Source organism: Pseudopipra pipra, chromosome 18 (genome assembly GCF_036250125.1).
Source record: "Pseudopipra pipra isolate bDixPip1 chromosome 18, bDixPip1.hap1, whole genome shotgun sequence".
In the NCBI taxonomy this organism is placed as follows: Eukaryota; Metazoa; Chordata; class Aves; order Passeriformes; family Pipridae; genus Pseudopipra; species Pseudopipra pipra.
In genome coordinates this window covers 14,771,680-14,794,201 of record NC_087566.1, presented here as the reverse complement: position 1 = coordinate 14,794,201, position 22,522 = coordinate 14,771,680, and the positions used below count along the sequence as shown (strand labels likewise).

The window sequence follows — 22,522 nt, the reverse complement described above, 5'->3', positions numbered from 1 at the left end:
CTACAAAGTTGCTGTTAATCTGCAGATGACCCCCTGAAGACCTTTGAGGTCTGTGCCTCCTCCGGCCATGCTCACAGGTCTGCAGCGCAGTTGCAAACACATGGGATATGACTTTCGAATGGTCACCATCATATTGCCTTTGGGTTTCTTTCTGCTTTTTGTTTTTGCTATTGCAGACTGCACTGGGAGGAACTGTGTCAGCCTATCTGGATTATGGATTATTGTCAATACCAAAACCAGGCTGGATTATACAACAGTTGGTGCAAAATCAGACCTGAACAAAAGCATGTGTTTTGTTTCACCTGCTTTATCCCTGTGGATCAACTCCCATTCACAGATTCCTTCTACATCTCTTCCTCAACTTAGAGTGGCCTTTGTGAGAAGAAACGCTGCATATGAAAAATGGGTGCATTGGTTATCAGTGAAGTTTTGCACTTTCCTTTGAACAAAAGGCTACTACTTAAGGGGAAAACAGTCAAGATTCAATGATAGGTCATGTGTCGCGTGTGCGTGTCCCAGCAATACCCTGTTTCGTCAGCATTCGCCCTCTTCTCTCCCTTCCGTTCCTCAAAGATTTAAAAAAAAATTCTAATAAGGGGCACAAGCGTAACTTTCACTCTGGCACGAAACATTTCAAGTGCTGTTGTTGCTCTGCATGTGGTAGGCTCTATCTTCTTCCCAGCACTGAAGTTTTTGGAGCCCAGATTTGTAGTCAAGAGTTCAGGCACATTTTTGTGGCCTCGTAGTTCCTATGTAGTTTTTTCTAAAAAAATCCCAACTATTTTAATAATTTGATCTGCATTTTCATAATTTCTAATATCTGTGGCATCCTTCCAGATATGTTTCTGCCTGCCTGACCCTCCTGTCAATACTTATTAATTTCATGGCAATCTTTCAAGTGTGCTTGGAAACAAACAGGGAACAGTTACTCTAAGGTCAAGAATGAGCCCAGGGAAGTAAAACAGAAAGGATCTTGCTCTCTACAATAGAGAGCATGGTATTTCTGTAGCTTTTTCTATCTTGCACTTAAAGTGGGCTTTATGCATACAGATCAGTAAAGCATCCCTGAAGAGGGAAGTTGCTACTTGAGCTCTGGAGGAGGCACCAAAGCATAAGTTACCAAAATGAATCAGTGAGTCAGTGGCAGTACGAGGAGGTCCAGGGCTCTAATCCTTGCACAAGATCTTCTAATGGAGAAGTGAAACATCATTGTCTTAATCAGGCTGAGGGATTTGACTACTTGAATAACCATCCACCAGAGGGATAAACGGTGTTGAAAAACTTGTGACTCTACGGGCAGCAGGACCAGGAAGGAGATTGATGTGTCCTCAGTGTGCAAAGTGCTTCCCCAGAGCTGTAGCTTTCTTGATTTGATATGCTTACCAAGTCGATGTAAACCAAACCTTTTCTAATTATTTATAGCGAGAAACAAACTTGGTTTTCTTTGTGAAAACCACAGGAGAGGCCACTTGCCTGGGGGTTTTATTATTCTGCCCCATTTGCACAGCTGGAGAGCTGTGCTTAGGCCTTCAGCTCTTCAAAGGAAAAGTGAAGGCACACCAGCTAGAGCTGGGCAAAGTGAAGGGCAGGGTGTTAGTAGTCCTGGATGACAGGACTGTGAGCAACTGGTGTCTTGGGCAAACATGACCTCTTCTCCCTGGAGTTTCTCCTCCTGATTGGAATAAGAAGCCTCCCAGACCCAGGTACTCGCTACAGGGGCGGTGGGGTCTGGTAAGACGATTTTTGGAGCCTCCTCAGTATGGTGAGAAGTGTTTCTAAAGACGGGGGCCAAGCCTGAGGTGGCCGTTTCACACAGTGAGAGAAGCCTCTGCGAGGAGGTGGCGGCGGGAGCGGGGGCTCCGCGTGGCTCCCCGGGCTGGCGCAGCGGGAAGGAGCCCCTTCCCGGAGAAAACGCGCTGCACGTCGGAGCGAAGTGAAGGTGCGAGGTGCAGAGGCAGTGCTGCGCTGAGAGAGCGGCGGGAGCGATGACGGCGATGGGAAGGACGGGAGCGGCGAACCCCCGTCCCCGCCGAGTGCGGCCGCGCCCCGGGGACCGCGGGCGGCTCCTGCGGCGGCAGCGCCCTCCAGCGCCCGCGCCCTCCAGCGCCCGCGCCCTCCAGCGCCCGCGCCCTCCAGCGCCCGCGCCCTCCAGCGCCCGCGCCCTCCAGCGCCCGCGCCCTCCAGCGCCCGCGCCCTCCAGCGCCCGCGCCCTCCAGCGCCCGCGCCCTCCAGCGCCCGCGCCCTCCAGCGCCCGCGCCCTCCAGCGCCCGCGCCCTCCAGCGCCCGCGCCCTCCAGCGCCCGCGCCCTCCAGCGCCCGCGCCCTCCAGCGCCCGCGCCCTCCAGCGCCCGCGCCCTCCAGCGCCCGCGCCCTCCAGCGCCCGCCCGCGCTGCTCTGCCCGCCCTGCTCCCCGGCCCTCCGGCACCGCGGGCACTGATGCAGCTGCATGCCGGAGAACTAGGCTGCAGCCTCACTAGGGTGAGGCTTTTCAGACTGTCAAGGTCTTTCCAAAGCACTTCCAAGCAGTTGTCGGGACCCACTGTCCCTGCAGCGTCCGCTCATGAGGCGGAGCTGGCGCATGTGGGTGTTCAGCAGTGGGATCTCTTCGGGCCGGGAAAGCCTCTTCTGTGTGGCCCCAAGGAACCAGCCACACACGCGTCTGTACCAGCGCAGGGGTACACGGGAACTCAGAGTGACCGGAGTCCCTCGGCCACGTGTGGAAGAGACCTAGCTGCGTTTCCCTGGGTGAGCACAAGTTGGAATTTCATGTTACGTTGTGGATTCAAAGGGAAAAGGAAGGTTGGGTTTTGTATAGGGCTTTTACTAGAGGAAATTAAAAAATACGTATCTGACATATCTGAAGACTCAGTTTTAACTTGCATCCTGATTGTTCCAGATGTTGTCCAGATGTCAAAAGGAACCAGGCATTGAACCAGCAGAACACATTTTTTTAAGATGTTCTAACTTCAGTATTGTCAAAGAATTAAAAGCCTTGAGTTTGTTTTAATTTTTCCTTTCATAATAATAACTTCAATATCTATTAATTGTCTACTAATCAAATTGAAGGTGAATTAGTTCCTTTTTATTCCAGACAGCATGAAGTTGATATACATCCTGATTCTGGCTGCTTCCTAATCCCTTCTCACTGGGTTTGTATGGTACTGAGCAGCTCTTGGAAAAGTGCTATAAACATTGGCAGCAACTGATGCACAACCATAGGGGTAAAAATAGAGAGCTGAGTTCCTCCACAAAGTGGAGAATTAAAAATTAAGTGGAGGATTATAAAATACATCAGCTTGGGGCTTCCTTCTGTAGCTCTTCCCTTGACAGAAAGATTTTAGGATGTGTGGAAGGGTTGAAGGCTGCAGGAGAGGTTGGAAACTGTTCCAGTCCACTGAGCAAATTTCCTTAGCAGGGCTCAGCATTCCTGGGAAGTGACAGCCAGGGCAAAGGGTCCCTCCAGGATTTGGGGAAAGGAGATGCAGCCCCTGGAGCAGGACCTGGTTGAGGCAGTCTTCGCCTCCTCCCAGGGAAAATGTGGGCTGAGGGAAGCGTGTGCTTCTTCCCTTCCCCTCCCCTCCCTCTCCCCTTCCTTCCCCTTCTTTCCCCTTCCCTCTCCTCCTCTCACTTTCTGCTTAAGTGAGAAATCAATACTGAACTTAAATATAACGTGGAAAAAAAAGTTTTCCAAGAATCATTCAAAAAATCAGTATTGTTTCCATTACCTCATCTGAGTGCAAGGGTACCAGGTGCTCCTAATACTTCAAGGGCAAATTCATTTTCACTGAAGGAGATGCTGTCAGTGTCAGAGACTGTTTGTAGTGTTTCATGTGTATGAGAACCGGAACCTGAGTGCCGAACTGGGCACAGGTGCAGTCGCTTGAACAAAGCAGACACAATTTGTGTGCGTGTTCTCTTAGAGAAGTTTGACGATACGTGGTTTGCGCACCTGCGTAGATGAGGGAAGGGAGGCAGCCGCGCGCGCCCGGCTGTACCGCGCGGAAAAAGCGCTTCCCGCGGCACAGCGCTGCGCGTGGGCTGTGGGAGGAAGGGATGGCCGTGCATTTTGCCCATGTTCTTGTGCCGGGTCCCGCATGTGCCACCAGCTCTGCCCGTGCCCAGCTCCGGGCTCAGAGTTGACCGAGGGGGTCGAGCCCCCATCCCCACCCCGCGCCGCCAGAGGGCGCTAGAGTCAGGGGGGAGCGTGTGTGTGTATGGGGTGTGTGTGTGTATGGGTGTGTGTATGGGGGTGTATATGGGGTGTGTGTATGGGTGTGTGTATGGGGGGGGTGTATGGGGTGTGTGTGTGTATGGGGTGTGTGTATGGGGGTGTATATGGGGTGTGTGTATGGGTGTGTGTATGGGGGGGTGGGTGTATGGGGGTGTGTGTGTATGGGGGGTGTATGGGGGGGTGTGTGTATGGGGGGGTGTGTGTATGGGGGGGTGTGTATTGGGGGTGTATATGGGGGGGTGTGTGTATGGGGGGTGTGTGTATGGGGGTGTGTGTGTATGGGGGGTGTATGGGGGGGAGTGTATGGGGGGGTGTGTATGGGGGGGTGTGTATTGGGGGGGTGTATGGGTGGGTGTGTATGGGGGGGTGTGTATGGGGGGTGTGTGTGTATGGGGGGTGTGTGTGTATGGGGGGTGTGTGTGTATGGGGGGTGTGTATGGGGGGGTGTGTATGGGGGGTGTATATGGGGTGTGTGTGCGTATGGGTGGGTGGGTGTATGGGGGTGTGTGTGTATGGGGGGTGTATACGGGGGGGGTGTATGGGTGTGTGTGTATGGGGGGTGTGTGTATGGGTGTGTGTGTGTATGGGGGGTGTATACGGGGGGGGTGTATGGGTGGGTGTGTATGGGGGGGTGTGTATGGGGGGTGTATATGGGGTGTGTGTGCGTATGGGTGGGTGGGTGTATGGGGGTGTATATGGGGGGAGTGTGTGTGTATGGGGGGGTGGGTGTGTATGAGGGGGTGGGTGTGTATGAGGGGGTGTATATGGGGAGAGCATGTGTGTATGGGGGGGTGGTGTGCGTGTGGGTGGGTTTGTATATGGGGGGAGTGTGTGTGTGCATAGTAGGGGGTGGTGTATATGGGTGTGGGTGTGTGTATATGGGGTGTGGAGGGGTGTATTGGGGGGGCCTATATGGGGGGGCGCGTGTATGGGGGATGTGTGTGCATATGGGTGGGTGTGTGTATATGGGGGGAGTGTGTGTGTGTGTATGTGTGTGTGTGCATGTGTGTCTCTGTATGTATACATGTGTCTATCTGTATATGCATGTGTATGTGTGTGTCCCTGTATGTATACATGTGTATGTGAGTGTGTCTGTGTGTATGTATGTATGTGTGTGTATGTATATACAGGTGTCTGTCTATATACGTGTATGTGTGTGTCTGTATGTATACGTGTCTCTCTGTATATGCATGTGTGTGTCTGTGTGTGTCTGTATGTATCCATGTGTCTGTCTGTAGCCGTGTGTGTATCCATGTGTCTGTAGCCGTGTGTGTATCCATGTGTCTGTCTGTAGCCGTGTGTGTGTCCATGTGTCTGTCTGTAGCCGTGTGTGTATCCATGTGTCTGTAGCCGTGTGTGTATCCATGTGTCTGTAGCCGTGTGTGTATCCATGTGTCTGTAGCCGTGTGTGTATCCATGTGTCTGTAGCCGTGTGTGTATCCATGTGTCTGTAGCCGTGTGTGTGTCCATGTGTCTGTCTGTAGTCGTGTGTGTATCCGTGTCTGTAGCCGTGTGTGTATCCATGTGTCTGTAGCCGTGTGTGTATCCATGTGTCTGTCTGTAGCCGTGTGTGTATCCATGTGTCTGTCTGTAGCCGTGTGTGTATCCATGTGTCTGTAGCCGTGTGTGTATCCATGTGTCTGTCTGTAGCCGTGTGTGTATCCATGTGTCTGTAGCCGTGTGTGTGTCCATGTGTCTGTAGCCGTGTGTGTGTCCATGTGTCTGTCTGCATTTGTATCTGTGTTTATGCCTGTGTGTGCCGCGCCCGCCCGTGCCGCCGCGGACCCGCCCGCCCGCGCCTTCCGGCGCCGTGACCCGGCAGTGACGCGGCCATGGCGGCCCGCTGAGGCGCGGAGCGGGCCGGGCCCGGGGCGGAGCGCGGCGGAGCGGGCGGTGGCTCCTTGGCCGCGCTCTGTTCTCAGAGTTCAGGTGGGAGCGGGTCCGGCCCGCGAGTGCGGGTCTGTGGGTGCCCGCCCGCCGCGGTGTCCGCGCTGATGCTCTGTCCCCTCAGGCTCGGGAGCTGCCGCGTCCCCGCGTCCCCGGCCCGGCCCCGCGGCCCCGCGGGTCACCCAGCCCAAGATGAAGACCGTGCTGATGGTGGCGGAGAAGCCATCCCTGGCGCAATCCATCGCCAAGATCCTCTCGAGAGGTAGGACGGGTGCGGCTGTGCTGTTGTGCCGGCGGCAGCGGGAGCGTTCCGGAGGCACAGCCCCGCCGGGAGAGGTGTGGGAGCCGCCAGGAAGCGTCTGCGAGGGTTCCCAGGTTTGCTGTCCTTGCAGGGAGGTTAAGAATTACCCTGCTCAGCGACTTGGTTGTCTCAGGGACAGGTTACAGTTCATAAAAGAGCTGGGTGTCCCATCACATTCTGTTTGGTTTTATAGGCTGATGGTTCAATAATAAAGGAATGTGGTTTTGAAATATTGTTGTAATGTGTGTTAGTGCATCTGGTTTCTGGAAAGTGCCAATCGAGTAGCAAGTTGCTGTTCTGAGATTTTTGAAGCAATAGTAAAACTTTTGTAAATTACATGGAAAATAAAATTAGTTGATTATAACTGTGCCATCTAGGAAACTGTCTATATTTTTGTAAGGTTTCCTGGTGGGAGGGAAAAGATGGAGGAGATAGTGTATAGTTTAACTTGAAAATGAAATATATTTTAAAAAAGGCCTAAAGTGGTAGTTAACTGAAATAAAAACTTGATCCATAAGTAGACTTTTGTGATCAGGAAAAAAAATCTAAGAAAAGGGGAATGTAATTTCACACAAAATAACTCATTTCAATAGCTGTTTAATTTAATCTCATTGGTATTTATGGTTTTATTTTCACAGGAAACATGTCCTCTCGCAAGGGACTGAATGGTGCCTGCTCTGTGCATGAATACACAGGATCCTTTATTGGACAGAGTGCCCACTTCAAGATGACATCTGTGTGTGGTCACGTCATGACTTTGGATTTCATAGGTATTTGTTCATAAGATATTTTAACTGCTGCTAGTACCTTGTAGAGCTGTCAAGGATTCCTAATAGGAAAATACTGATTGTGGAAATAAATGAGAAAGGATTTTCGGGAGAGAAGGAGCAAGAAAAGGAGAACAAAAAGATTGCTTGTGGTCAGCAGTTCTATATTTTTGTTTCTAGTTCTCTTGCATGAGTCAGTCATGTTACTTGTCTTTTCTGTGCCTGAATTACATCCCTGGAAAATGAGGGGAGATGAGGCTTAGTTTGCCTATCTGGAAAAGTGTTTTGGTACTTAGGATGAAAGATGATTAAAGAACGCAGACCCCAAAAGGATATTTTCTTAAGCATTATAGTGCATTACTGCAAAACAGAGATCTGCTAAGGATTATGCACAAAGAATCCTGTCACTAACCTGCTCTGAAACGTTGGACTAGTCATGTGACTGTTGTAGTTCTTCTAATTATAGTTGCCTCAGAACTTTACTTACACAGTGCTTTAAAGAAGTACAGTTTTGTGTAATTGCTGAGCAATATTGTTGACATTACTTGAGAGAAATGAAAATGAACAAATGCATTGATATGAGCAGATGGCACAGGGCACTTTAGGGCTGAGACATAACTGGCCATGTAATGAACAGTAAAACAGACTACAGCGGTCATGTTATATGTATATATACATGATATATATGTGTATGTATATATAAACAAGCCCTTCCCCTTGATCAATTGATTGTACAAGAGAAGGTGTTTTAATAGCCCATGTTAAAATTTCTGAAAGATGAGCAGTATTTTTTTTCCTTCACATTTCATGTTTCTAAGTGATAGATGCAATTCACAGAAAAAGCTAAGGGGACCCTTGATATGCAATAAAGCAAGATTTGTTAGGGTAGAAAATTTTCCATACAAATTTTGAAAGTCAAGTGTTTTGCAAAATAAAGTTGTTTGTTGTTTGTTTGTGGTTTTTTTTAATATGTCTTAATATACTTTTGCTTTTCAGGAAAATATAACAGCTGGGACAAGGTGGATCCAGCAGAACTTTTTAGCAAAGCTCCCACAGAAAAGAAAGAAGCTAATCCCAAACTGACCATGGTGAAGTTTTTACAGGTATTCTTTCTTCTGAGTAGTATTTCAGAGAGATCTTTTTCTATGTTCTTAAATTAGGATTTTCTCCCCTGCAAGGAGCAGGTTTTTGTCACAGTTACATCTATTTTTTTTATTTTGCTGGTTCTTATGCTGTCTGAAATCCTTGCCTTGTTAAATTTGCTTTTACCTTTGCCTTCTGAGTTGTTGGATTGTTGATATCCTGCCTTTCAGAATTGTAGAATTAGATGGATGTTTAGTTTCTAACAGCAAGTGCAAGGCAGAGCTTATAAATGCCTTCTTTAAAATAAGTGTGTTGGTTATTGTTCGCCCTTCACACGTCCTGCTGAGAGGAAAGCAGGACTTTGGTTGCTTTTACAAAATAATATGTTGTCTGAAGGGCAAGTGTATGTGGTGAAAAAATTATTTCTGTCAGACAAATTTAGACTTAGCAGTATCTTTATGAACTAGGAAGGTGTTTCTTCAGTTTGTTTGGGTGTTTTGGATTTTTTTTTTATATCTGGAAATGAGGGCCCAGAAAGGGGAGAGGCTATGCCTGAGGCTGTGCATGCAGACTGGAGCTGTTTCAGGAGACTTCCACTGCTATAGAGCTATGCTTATTATTTTCAGAAAAGCATCTTATATGCAGTTTTCTGGTCCCATGGAGTACAGCTTGCTCCTCTCTTTAACCGCTGTTTGGGTACCTGGTGACTTCTTATTACTTCTGGTTAATTCTTGCAATCCTTTTAGCACCGAGTAAATTATCTCCGGTACTTCAAAACAGAGAGGGAAGGTGGGCTGTTTTTGTTGCTGAACAACTCTGCTAGTTTTTTTCACAGGTGGAGGGAAGAGGCTGTGATTGTATTGTCTTGTGGTTGGATTGTGATAAAGAAGGAGAAAACATCTGTTTTGAAGTAAGATGTCTCTTTTTAAGACATATAATATATGTATTTATTATTTGTAATATATTTGTCTGTGACAATACTATCAATGCATTGGTTTATGAGTATACAGTAAAATTCAAACTAAAGGCGTGGAGGGCCTTGGTGGAAAAACTCACGTGCTTTGAACTCTGTAAGATGTCAGTTAAAGAGTAAAAATCGCTTTCAGAGATGTTGCTCATCTGAGATAACAGTCAGGTCTCCTAAATGTTAGAACATTCCAGTGCTTTCAGAGTTGGTCTGTATTACACAGCTGGAGTAGTTATTTTTCTGTCCTTGTAAAACTTCATCTCTGTTATCTTTTGTTTATTAAGCAATTAGATGCTTTAGAGCACCGAGGCTGCTTTTAAGTGTAGGCCTTCTGCAAGAATTTGGTTTCTGTATGTAAAAACATAGAACTAAAACTTTCTTAATATTTTTTTTTTAACATCCTATTTCCAGAAGTCTACACGAAGAGTATTTGTTTTGGGGTTTTTTGTTTTTGTTTAAAGAAGCACATTTTATCAAGTAATTCTTTTAAGTTCTTTATATACCATTGTATCATTGCTTGGCCCTAGCAATACGTAGAATAAACCCAGAGAGAAAGTGGTACATGTTCATCAAAAGGTGCTGCAGCTGCACTGGTGAATGTCTTTGTATTTGGCCAACAATAGTGATTTGCTTCCAGCGGTTGCTGTATGGTGAATAAATCCTTCAGTTTTGGTAATCCTTAATGCACTTTCGAGTGGATGGACAAATACTGCTCTGGCCTATCAGTTAGTGTATTGACATGACATCTTGCTGAATTATGTAGTGTCATATAGGCAAATATTTTGTGGAGAGTGTTGGTTTCTTTGTTTCTTTAGAGAGAAAACCTGACTGAACCCTTTATCTTTTAAATAATCTTACTTTCATTAGGTTCTTGATGCTGTTCTTCCTGTCATGAACAAACCTCGTGGCACGGAAAGGTCGATTTACAGAGCTAAATTCAGCTCCATCACTGACACAGACATCTGCAATGCCATGAATCACTTGGGAGAACCCAATCGCAACGAGGCTCTGTCCGTGGATGCCCGTCAGGAGCTGGATCTGAGGATTGGCTGTGCATTCACAAGGTGACAGCACGGATCACAGACGGTTTTATGGAAGGCTAAGGAATGGTTCTGTCCACTCGTGGGTTAACCCCAGATGGCAGCCAAGCCCCACACAGCCACTCACTGCTTCCACCCCAGTGGGGCAGTGGGAGAGAATCAGAGGTAGAAATGAGAAAACTCATGGGTAGAGAGTAAAGGCAGTTTAATAGGTAAGGCAAAAGCTGCACACACAAGCAAAGCAAAATAAGACATGAATTGACCACTGCCCATGGGCAGGCAGGTGTTCAGCCATCCCCAGGACACCCACAGTGGTGACTTGGGAAGACAAACTCCATCACTCTTAACATTCCCCCCCTTCCTCCTTCTTTCCCCGGCTTTATATGCTGAGCATGGTGTCATATGGTCTGGAATATCCCCTTGGTCAGTTGGGATCAGCTGTCCTGGCTGTATCCTCTCCCAACTCATTTTGCACCCCCAGTCTGCTCACTGGTGGGGTGGGGTGAGAGGTAGGAAAGGCCCTGACTCTGTGAGTCCTGCTCAGCAATAGTGAAAACATCCCTGAATTATCAACACTGTTCTCAGCACAAATCCAAAGCACAACCCTGTACCAGCCTCTATGAAGAAGATTAACTCTACCACAGCCTAACACGGGACACCCCAGAATATGTCTCAGAACTCTACTGGCTGATTCTGTTCAGCCCCAAACTGAACAATTTTATGCACAGACAAATAAAAAGAATGAAAAGGTTGTGTGTGGACTTACCTGAACTGGGTAAAGTACTATTGGCAAATGTGGTATGATTTTATGCTATAATGTTCTCTCACATTTCTTTGGGAATAAACAGGATTCAGTGAGGCAAAGTGATTGTGACTTAATTAGCTGTAAGAGATGGTGTTTCTCAGAATGCTTTTTTCCTAGTGCCTGAATGCTTTTATAGATTTCTCATATTTGTGTGTGTATGTTAATGAAAAATTTTTCATGGGAATGAGGATATTAATATAATTGTTCCTAGTCTGTTTTTTTTTTCTCCCCTCTCTTAGGTTTCAGACTAAATATTTTCAGGGGAAATATGGGAATTTAGACAGTTCCCTCATCTCCTTTGGGCCATGTCAGACCCCAACACTTGGGTTCTGTGTTGAACGGCATGACAAAATCCAGTCATTTAAGCCTGAGACTTACTGGGTGTTGCAAGCTAAAGTAAGTGTTACAGTACTTGTTTATATATGAGGACATATATTTTTACAAAAAAAATGCATTTGTGTTTTCATTTCATTCATTCATAAATTTGAAGCTGCTGACAGGAATTCACAATGCCTATAGTTTACTCATGTGCTCTCATTCTGTTCACATGTGTCACCACTCTCAAGAACAGATTCCACGATGTCAGTTTTGTATTAAAGTGGCTATTGTCTACTGCTTATAAGAATTCTTCAGTGCTGATCGTCTAAGCTTAGATTCAGCCAAAAAGACTACTTAAAATGGTTTTCTTTTGTTCCCTGGGGTCCTTGGACTGACTGTTGTTAATCTGAATTCAGGAATTAATTAGACTGCGAACAAACATTGGCATTACTGAGTGTTAGAATTTTAAAGCAAATAAAATGCTCATTGTGTTAACTGGCAACTGAATCCTCAGAGTACTTTGGCAGCTTAGAGCAGTTTTACAGCCTCGCTGCTGTCCAAGCTCTGAGAGCAAACCAACAGCTTGTGATCACAGGGATTTTTTAAACAAATAAGGGATGCATGGTAAAAAGTTGCCATTTTTAGATTTTAAAGGTAAAAAAAAAAAAGACGAAATTGGGTGTCTACTGTCATCTCTTCTGATGTGTCTCGTGTCATGCTAGGAAATGCTTGGTGCCTGTTTTCAGGGAATGTTGTACTCTCTTGTATTGGTTGCTTCATACTAATTTTTGTATATGGGACTTAAAACATGACTTAGTTTCAGTTTAATACAAATGATTGATTTTGCTAAATCAAAATGGTAAACTTTGAATTTCTGCCCACTTCAGCCTTTACTGTTCTCTCTAAACAAGGATAGTATTTTAGTTCACTGCAGGAATAGTTACAGTCACTCTCCAGCCCCCAGAACTCGAAGTGCTCCACCTTTCTCAAAAGCCCCTGTGAAAAGGAGCAGAACTGTGTGTTTGAATCACTTGTCATAGTGTGAGTTTGTCCTAAATTTGTCCTAACAAATCCTTTATGTCCTAGGATTTGCTTGTTGGATTATTGTTGGGAATATGCATTCTCACACTTCCAGTAGTAGAGTTGGTGGGAATTGATTTTTTTTTTATTTTGTCCAATAGGTGAACCCTGAAAAAGAAAGTTCTCTCACTTTAGATTGGGATAGAGTGAGAGTGTTTGATCGTGAAGTTGCTCAAATGTTCCTGAATATAACAAAGATGTCAAAAGAAGCAAGGGTAAGAATATTTACCAAGTGTCAGTAGACCCATATTTCACATTAATATTTCATTTGCTGCATATTGGGGGTTTTTGTTTGTCTTTGTTACAGAGTGCAGAGTATATGTATCCTGTTTTTTACTTCGTTCAGCTTTGTGTGAATGAGAATAAAAAGCAAGAGATTTTTTTGTTGTAGTTCGTATGCTGATGTGGTCATCTCAGCAGAAGCCTCTTCTTAATACTGACTTTAGAAGTGATCATCACTCCTGATAGGAACTCTTCATTACTAGACCTGCTAGGAAATACTGTTCAGATCTCTCCAAGCCGACCTCTTATTTCCCATGGGACATTGTACAAATCAGAGTTTAATTATGTGTAGGGCAATATTCCTGCAGTTAAATTTTTAATCATGTGTATGGTACAGTCTTTATAGCCAATTAACTTATAGCTCTGCTCTATTCAATATTTGTTTGACAATATGTTTGGATTTCAGTGCTTTTAGACATTGAGGTTCAAAGACTGCTTGGAGCTTTTAAAAATCTGGATCCTTATAGTTAGGGTCATGAGCACTAAGTCCTTGTAGCACTGAAAGTATGTGCTGCTGAGGTAAATGGGAAGTAAAGACAGCAATAGGCTGCCTTGCTGCATTCCCAGTTATAGACCTGATCTAGTCTTTAGCACAAAGGCTCTTTAGGACTTTAACTTTGGAACTTGGTAAAATTATCTCCAGTCAGATTTTCTAAAGTAAAAATATATTAGTGGCTTGTTTTAAGAAAACAAGGCAGATACAAGAGTAGACAATGGTAGGTATGATATGTGTTTATAGTCATGATTGAAATCATACATTTACCAGTTAGGAAACTTCAGAACTTTTACTGGGAAAATGCTGTTTTCTAGGTAGAATCTGTGAGTAAAAAAGAGAAGGTGAAGCAGAGACCACTGGCTCTGAACACGGTAGAAATGCTACGAGTGGCCAGTGCTGCTTTAGGTATGTGCAAAGTTCAGATTTTCACACTGTTTTAAAGCAAAATATTTTGGCTTCGCAAATGAAATAATCAAGGACATATCAAATGTAGTTTGATACTTTCCTCTCCTTATAATAGATCATTTAGATCGTTATAGATCAATTCTGGGCCCCTCAGTTCAGGGCCCCTCAGTTCAGGAAGGATATGGAGGTCCTGGAGCAGGTCCAGAGGAGAGCAACAAGGCTGGTGAGGGGACTTGAGCACAAGTCCTACGAGGAGAGGCTGAGGGACCTGAGGCTGTTCAGCCTGGAGAAGAGGAGGCTCAGGGGAGACCTCCTCACTCTCTACAGCTCCCTGACAGGAGGGTGTAGCCAGGTGGGGATTGGTCTCTTCTCCCAGGCACCTGTCAGTAAGACAAGAGGGCATGGTCTTAAGCTGTGACAGGGGAGGTTTAGGTTAGGTATTAGGAAGAAATTCTTTACAGAGAGGGTAATCAGGCATTGGAATGGGCTGCCCAGGGAAGTAGTGGATTCTCTGTCCCTGGAGGTTTTTAAGATGAGACTGGATGTGGCATCAGTGCCATGGTCTAGTAACCGCAGCAGTAGTGGATCAAGGGTTGGACTTGATGATCTCAGAGGTCCTTTCCAACCCGGCTGATTCCATGATTCTATGATTTTGGGAGAAGGATCAAGTTTAGAAAGCTTGTCAAAAGTGAAACGTTTGGGAAGATCAAGGTGACAGAATACAGAAAGAACAAACTGTGATTTATTTGGGTGCTTGGATAAGGTATATTTTAAGATGCAGCAAACCATAATCACAGTGAATGTGTAGATGATTTTTGTTTTGTCCTATCCCATCTTAGGAATGGGTCCACAACATGCCATGCAAATAGCAGAGCGTCTTTATACTCAGGGTTATATTAGCTACCCTCGAACAGAAACCACCCATTACCCAGAAAACTTTGACTTGAAAGGATGTCTGAGACAACAAGCCAATAATCCTTACTGGGCAGAAACTGTGAGTACATGAAGCAAAACCTGTACTAGCATCATTCGCTAGTGTGTGTTTAGAATAAATCTTATTTGGTGTATTAAAACCTATAGCCCTTTGGAAATTATAAATATCTCTAATTGCTTTTGTTTATGGATGTTGTATTGTTATGGATTGGATCTGAGTAAGCAATTTCTTCACCCAGGTAAATGCATTGCTATCAGAAGGCATTAATCATCCAAGGAAAGGCCATGATGCAGGAGACCATCCTCCCATCACCCCAATGAGAGCTGCAACAGAAGCAGAATTAGGTACAGGCAAATTCAGTCGTGTTGGGACACTGTGTGAAGAAATTAGTTCCTCGAGGTGTAGGTGCCAGTTTGAAACTCTCTGAGTTTCAACAGAAAATAAAATTCTTTGAATGGCAGGAAATGAAGAGAGAGCAAACTTGATCCTCAGTAAAACTTCTGGTGACAGTGAAGTTCAGAGCTGCTCTGCTTTTTGGTAGTTGATCCTCAGGACTATAGTATTGCTAAGAAAAAAACAACTTAATGCCTACTTTTCTAGGAGAAATTTGCCCCAGAATAGTAGCTTCCAAGTATGGAAACATTACTGTATTTTTGTGCTTGTAAACCAAACTTCAACTGCATTTTAATTTAGTCTGTATGGTTTCTGGGTTTTATATTAAAATATAACATTTGACTTTTTGTACACTGTGCTCCCTCTAAAGAGGACTTTAAGGTTCTAAGTGTAGTGAATGAATTGTATTGTTTATTAAGAATAGCTAGGATGGTTGTAGAAAACTGATACCTGTGGTGAAATTATCTCTGATAAAAAATAAATGCTTTAAAATTTTAAGTAATTGTATGGGCTACTGAATGGCCGTTTTTCTTTAAACACAGCAAGACAAAATATGCAAAGCACAGGACTAAGAACTAGGAGTTGCTCATAGCAGTGTAACCTTTCAAATATTCCACTTCCTATATGTAGATTGTGAATAATGAAACTTTGTTTTGCAAATTAATGTGTATTAGTGTTAATAAGTATTATTTTAGAGTGATCTCTTTAAGCTGCCCAGAGTGGCAGTTGCCACCAGAATCACATTTTATGGTTTACGTTATAATGTGGTCTCTAGGGGCACTAAGCAGTAGATAATTTTGGTTTTGTTCATATGTCTTTATTTTAGCAAAAATAGAAAAGTCTTTCCTACTTTGCCCTCTCATTCAAACACACTGCAAAACTGGGAGAGGGGCTGGCTAAATTGGCAGTTCTTCTGCAAGTGCATCTGCAGCTCCTGCCTGTGACATAGGCGGGAAATTTTAAAGGGGAACTGGACAGACTTTTGAATGTTACTTTCTTTTAGCTGCCAGTTTTTCCTGTGATACCTGTGGGAAACTGGTACATTGTAGAGTAGATTTTATGTGAATCTGCAGGACTGGAGTTCCATGGCTGAGGTGTTGTAATCCCCAGGTGGAGACGGGTGGCGGCTCTACGAGTACATAACTCGGCACTTCATTGCCACTGTCAGTGCTGACTGCAAGTACCTGCAAACCACCATTGCCTTCAGCATTGGCCCTGAACGATTCACCTGTGTTGGAAAGGTGGTAACTTCACCAGGTAAAACTAATCAGGAGTAAGTAGTTGGCTACAGATTTAATTTTTTTTCCCATTGATACCCTGAAAGTATATAAAAGTGGAGCATTGGGGACAACTGCAATTTTGAAGACGTTTTTTGGTCTGTCAAAACCAGAGACCAAATCTTGTCTTCATTTCCATACTGCAATTATGATAGGAAAAGTCTTATTTTTCATGTAGTAGTCTCAAAGATTTAATGCCACATTTGCCAGTGTGAAGACCAGCCTTTTTGCAGATAGTAAATGCCTTGTGGGAGATAAATTACACAAAGGCAGATTTTTTTTTTTGGGCCTCTGTAAAAAGAATGTAGCACTAGTACTGAGATTTTTATGGTAAACTGGCCTAATAGTCCTTATTGCATTAATATGACTTCCTATCTGTATTTCCTTTTTAAGAAACTCTTCCCATCATTCTGGCACTGTGCTTTCATTCATGTGAACTATTTGCTTTTTTCAGTCATCAGACTGATTGAAGTCACACAAAAAATATATCTGATGTGGCGTAGTGAGAGATACTGTCTTGAGATTCTGTATTTCCTCAGCATTCCTGACCTCATGTATTTTCTGCTTGGTATGGCAGACATGTCATAACTTTGATCTGTAAAATGCAGTCCATGTTAAAACTAGAAACATATACCTTGACTTTCTGAAAGCTGTGGAGATAAGCCCTCATTGCTTGTTTCTGTCTTTCTTTACCTCCAGGGTTCACAGAAATTATGCCGTGGCACAGCATCCCATTAGAAGAGAGCCTTCCCTGCTGTGAGAAAGGAGATCTTTTTCCAATCGGTGAAATAAAGTTGCTGGAAAAGCAAACCAGTCCCCCTGATTACCTGACAGAAGCAGAACTGATCACTCTGATGGAAAAGCATGGCATTGGTAGGAACTTGTTAAACTTACATTATCCTGTAATACATCCACCAAGAGTGCAAAGAGTCACAATTGCTCCTCTGCACCCTCTCTGTCAGTAATGACACCTCAGCATGCATTTGGGTAGATGCAGTGATAATCTCTTCCCCTTCAAACCACAGTGCCTGTAGCTCCTCTCAGCAGATGGTAGATTGTTTCTTCCCCCACACTCCTTTCCCTTTCTTATCCTTATTTTCAGTAGTTTCTGGCCAAAGGTTTCCTGAGAAAGCAATATCCTTTCATAACAAATCCTTGTCACTTCTCTGTCTGAAAGAGCTGATGTGTGGAGAAGGAAGCACCTCCCCATTCTTAGGAATGATTTCTTGTCTTTACAGCTTGCTTCAGCTTTGCTGTCTTCAGTAATCCTTCTATATCTTATTATACCATTTACCACAATGCTACTTGTCTTTATCAATCTGACTTGTTTCCTTTGAGGTATTTTTATGAAGTTTGTCCAGTTAGAGCAAACATAGCCTCTTACTCCACCGTGTTTCCAGAAAAAATGATTGTGAGAATAAGTGTCTTCCCAATAGTAATTCCTTGGAAGAAATGAAAGGATTAAGGTTAAGACATATTTTTCAGACTTCTAAGAACTGCAAAGGAACATCAAAGTTACTGGAGAGAGAGTAGCTATGCACTGGAAGTTGGGTAACAGTAAGAAGGTATCTGAATTTTAAGCTGTCTTAGGTGCCCTACAATTTGACATGAAACTGGAGAAGTCAGAAGTGAGTAATTTGATGACAACTCTGTCTTGTTCAAGATGGATCTTTTGTTTTCCTTTGTGTGCCAGGAACTGATGCCAGTATTCCAGTCCACATTAACAACATTTGCCAGCGAAACTATGTCACAGTGGAGAGTGGTCGGAGACTAAAGCCTACAAACCTTGGCATTGTTCTGGTTCATGGTTATTACAAAATAGGTCAGTTAAATACTCTTCCCTTTCCATTCTCTTGCCTTCTTTTCCCTTCACTATCTCAAGGGCTCTTGTCATTGTGTAAGTAGCATTTCTGTCTCAAAACAGTGTATCCAGGAAAGTATTACTAACCAAAGACTATAATAATTAAAACTTGTGTGTTTATTTTGATGACAGTTTCCTACCTCCATTTTTAACCTTGCATTGCTGCTGTCTCTGGTTTTCTGTTAGATGCAGAATTGGTTCTCCCTACGATCCGCAGTGCTGTAGAGAAGCAACTCAACTTAATAGCTCTGGGTAAAGCAAATTATCATCAGGTCCTGGAGCACACCCTTGACATTTTCAAAAGGAAATTTCACTATTTTGTGGATTCTATTGCAGGTAAAACTTTTTACATGGAGAGTTCCCTTCAATTATTTGATTGTTGCATAGAAAATACTTATATATTAGGTTCCTTTCAAAGTTTTAGGCTTTCTGAAAAGTCCTACCAGGACTGGAAGTTTTAAAGTAAGTTGCTCTCCAAAGGGAAATGGACTGAATCCTGTCTCCAAAACTCTACTGCAGATTTATTTTGTGTCTGTGTAGTGGTGAGTTTTTGAAAACTTGAGACTAACTGAACCTAGGGTTTGTGCATGCTCAGTGCAAAACGCAGTGTATTTAAAATGTCTTTGTAAACAAGGAAGGGCATTGTGAATAAAATAATTCTGACTTCTTGACAGGTCTTGTAGATGATTTTGTTCAAGTTTCCTCTTAAGAACTAGAATTCTAACATAAATGGGATTATTTCTTTTGCAGGTATGGATGAACTGATGGAAGTTTCTTTTTCACCCTTGGCTGCCACTGGAAAACCCCTTTCCCGCTGTGGTAAATGCCATCGTTTCATGAAGTATATTCAGGTAAGTTTACTTCATACTTTGAATTTCACTTGCTGGGGGCGGGGCATTGAGTAGAAACTCCTTTTCTATTATTGAATTTGGGTTAAAATGTTGTTCTCAAAGCGCGTTTCTGAAACAAAATGCCTGATGGAGTTTTTCCATGGGGAACAAATCAGAAAGCAGCTCCAGCTGGATGTACTGCAAGTTGTAAAGAAGTTATTCAGAAGACTTGTGTTCTGTTTCCAGGCCAAGCCGAGTCGCCTGCACTGCTCCCACTGTGATGACACCTACAGTCTCCCACAGAACGGTACCATTAAACTCTATAAAGAGCTGCGTTGTCCCCTAGATGACTTTGAGCTGGTGCTGTGGTCATCTGGATCCAGAGGAAAGAGCTATCCACTGTGTCCATACTGTTACAACCATCCTCCTTTCAGGGACATGAAAAAAGGTAGGAATTCTGTAAACATGCAGATATCGCCCACACTTGAAATAAATCAGGTACAGTCCCTACAATATGCTTTTTAGGAGTTCTAAAATCAGCGTTGCTTAGTAAGAAAGTGCTGTTCAAATTAGATTCTGGATACCTAAAATTCACGTCAAACTTACCAAAATTTACTAGTTAATTAATTTTTTACAATTTTTTTCTTTATAAAAGAAGTAAGAAATTAATTTACCTGCAGGCACTGTAGGTGACCTTCAGAACACTCAGCATGCAGTGAAAGACACAGATTCTGACACCTTGTAAATTGGAGTAGGCGTAGGTAGGACTTTAGATGAAGACCAGGTCTTGAGAATGTTATGATACTGAGTTAAATGATGTGTCAAAAGCTGTTGAAGGATATAAGAAGGGGTTAAGGTTACAGTTACTTTGGTAGCTGTGAGACAAAAAGTTACTTAAAGTAGTGCATCAAAGCTCTGAGTAACAGGAGCTTTTCGGCATATATTTTATTATCATCTTTTAATTAAAAATGTCTTGGACTACCAGTGAGTAGTTCAAATATAAAGTGGTAGGTAGCTAGAAGCCATGCATTTAATTGAAAATGTAATTAGTTTTCACTAATTTCATCACTCGTGTCTAAACTGCCTGTAGTGTACGGTGACAGTATCTGGCAACTCTGAAAGTCATTATAGAGAAATTTTTGAAAAAGGGATTATTCTGAATGTGTGAAGAGGCAAGTTGCTATTTTGGGAACAGTTTCATTCTTTAGTGATTTCGAAAACATATAATATACTAAGTTTTTTGACTTCTGTGTCTCACTTCCTCCAAACTGTGTAGTGTGAGTAGTGCAATGGGTTCCTTGTGGTATAGTTTTACTCTTCTCCTGCCAGGAATGGGCTGTAATGAATGCACCCACCCCACGTGCCAGCATTCCCTTAGCATGCTTGGAATTGGGCAGTGCGTTGAGTGTGAGAATGGGGTCCTGGTGCTGGACTCAACGTCGGGGCCCAAGTGGAAGATGGCCTGCAACAAGTGCAACGTCGTCGTGCACTTCTTTGAGAACGCCCACAAGGTGCGGGTGTCGCCGGAGACCTGCGACCTGTGTGAGGCTGGGCTCGTGGACGTGGATTTTAACAAAGCCAAATCTCCTCTACCTGGTGATGAGACCCAGCACTCCGGCTGCGTGTTCTGTGACCCTGTGTTCCAAGATCTGGTGGAGCTGAAACATGCAGCCATGAGGCACCCCATGCACCGAGGGGGACAAGGGAAAAGGCAAGGGCGCGGAAGGGGGAAAAGCCGGAGACCTGGAGGAAGGGTCAACCCAAAGAAACCCAAGGACAAAATGGCAGCTCTGGCTGCTTACTTTGTGTAATGGCCACACAACAGTAAAATAAACTTCATACAAAAATTTGTTTCTCTTGGAGGTCATTTTTAAGTGGTTTTAATCTTCACTGCTTTCCTGCTCTTAGAACAGTTAGAACACCATAAGTTGTTGTATGCCTTGATTTAATCTTAAAACAAATTTTTCTGGATGATCCATTAGTAACTGAGTAAACCTTTAAGCTTTTGATTGGGATTCATTGATAAAAAGAGAGCTCACAAACAATAGGGACACTCAAGGAGTCTACATGGACTGTTACCTGTGGCTGGTAGAAGGGAAATGAAATTTCTCTCTTCTGTCATTTCTGGTGCCTTTGTCAGCGATACAAGTGCCAGGAATATAAGAACTGATTAAGATTGGTATTATGCTGCTGTAGTCTTTAAGTGTGGCATGCGACTTGCTTCATCTGACTTTGAGTCTTCAAAAATAATAAATGACTAGTAGTTGTCAGATTTTTAAATTACATCTGCAATAGCAAGAGCACTACTTCAAATCTGTCACTCTGCTTCATAAGTGAATAATGCTGAGACCTGCAAGATGGAAATTATAAATGTGAAAGTGAATATCTGCCTTGAGCAGCGATTCCCAACTTACGACCTGTGCAGCCAAGTTAGTATCTTCTGTCAATGGGGCCCAGTTAAATGAGATCTTCTGCTGCTGGAGGACAGACTGAGTACCCCTGCGCTTCTTTTCCTCTGTGGTCACACAGCAGATCATACCTGATGAAATACAGCTTGTACTGTCTGTTCCCCAAATTATCATTTCAGTTGGCTAGTTCTGTTATCAAAAGGAGGGTATCCTCATGGTTTTGTGTGGAGCTGTATCTAACCACTGTGACACTGGGTACAACACTGCAAAATCTAATTGTACAAATATATAATACTCTCTCCTTTCCTTCCATGTGCGCATGGCTGAGCATGCCTGGTTGTCTGGTCAAGTACAGTTTGTGTCACCTGTACCCCCAAAACAGCGTCAGTACTAGTTGTGTTTGGATGAGAGTTCAGAGGCTGCTGCATTTGAACACAGAATGTGCAGAGCAACCTGACACAGGATTTACTGGCAACAGAGAGGAAAGACAAGTCCCTACAAAGGTAATGTACAACTCTACTGTGTGCATTAACTGAACCAGAGAACACAGCCCAAACTCCACAGCCCCAAGCCTGTTCCTCTGATCAAATGTTTATGCAGTTACAGCTCAAACATGAATTGTGTTTTAATAGTTTTAATTGCTTAAAAGATCCAGCCATAGGTAAAAGTTTTTTCAGTAGTTTGATTTTTTGTTTTTGGTGGATTTTTTAGTTCTTTCTGGTAAAAAACAGTCTTTCCATATCCTTTGTCCTGGAGCAAATAGCTTCTTTTTAGAAAGAACCACACCTTTAAAAAATCATCTTGCTGTAGTGCCTTAGAGTCATAGGTCTTGGCCTAAACTATAATGGCTTTCAGGCTGCATGTACTGATTCAGTTCAAATCCTCTTATTTCCTGTAGTCTGCTCTGGTACACCAGGCCACTGCTCCAAATGTCCCTGTGTGCCCAGCTTGCTGCTGCTGGGAGCTGTCTGTCAGCTGGGATTTCTGTGGTGCTTGGAGATGGTCCTGGAAGTGTGGGGAACCTGTCATTAGTCATTCTCCATGGCTTCTGAGCTGAGTGGGAATGCTTTCCTCTTCTTCCGAGCATGGCTTTTATTTTGGCTATTTGCAGACAAACTTTGGCTCACAAAATGTCTTTGCTGTGCTAGTCCCAGTGGA

The 22,522-nt window shown here is 43.8% G+C and overlaps 1 protein-coding gene across 4 annotated transcripts in view; it reads left to right on the top strand.

Annotated features, from left to right (window-relative positions):
- TOP3B (DNA topoisomerase III beta) overlaps nt 1–20,803 on the top strand; it is a 90,634-nt gene extending 69,831 nt beyond the window's left edge. Inside the window, exons 1-18 of one of the 4 annotated variants that reach the window (XM_064675341.1) lie at nt 6,028–6,159; nt 6,242–6,379; nt 7,057–7,188; nt 8,182–8,288; nt 9,104–9,178; nt 10,103–10,299; nt 11,320–11,476; nt 12,580–12,693; nt 13,571–13,661; nt 14,501–14,655; nt 14,834–14,939; nt 16,099–16,245; nt 16,965–17,138; nt 17,959–18,087; nt 18,313–18,462; nt 18,877–18,977; nt 19,203–19,404; nt 20,286–20,803. In XM_064675341.1, the coding sequence (XP_064531411.1) occupies nt 6,310–6,379; nt 7,057–7,188; nt 8,182–8,288; nt 9,104–9,178; nt 10,103–10,299; nt 11,320–11,476; nt 12,580–12,693; nt 13,571–13,661; nt 14,501–14,655; nt 14,834–14,939; nt 16,099–16,245; nt 16,965–17,138; nt 17,959–18,087; nt 18,313–18,462; nt 18,877–18,977; nt 19,203–19,404; nt 20,286–20,767 (2,589 nt within the window). In that variant the 5' untranslated portion in view covers nt 6,028–6,159; nt 6,242–6,309 and the 3' untranslated portion in view covers nt 20,768–20,803. Of the gene's footprint in view, nt 1–6,027; nt 6,160–6,241; nt 6,380–6,468; nt 6,493–7,056; nt 7,189–8,181; nt 8,289–9,103; nt 9,179–10,102; nt 10,300–11,319; nt 11,477–12,579; nt 12,694–13,570; nt 13,662–14,500; nt 14,656–14,833; nt 14,940–16,098; nt 16,246–16,964; nt 17,139–17,958; nt 18,088–18,312; nt 18,463–18,876; nt 18,978–19,202; nt 19,405–20,285 lie in introns of those variants that run through there. The other 3 variants (XM_064675343.1, XM_064675344.1, XM_064675340.1) reach the window with 3 other exon arrangements.
- The last annotated feature ends 1,719 nt before the right edge of the window (nt 20,804–22,522 follow it).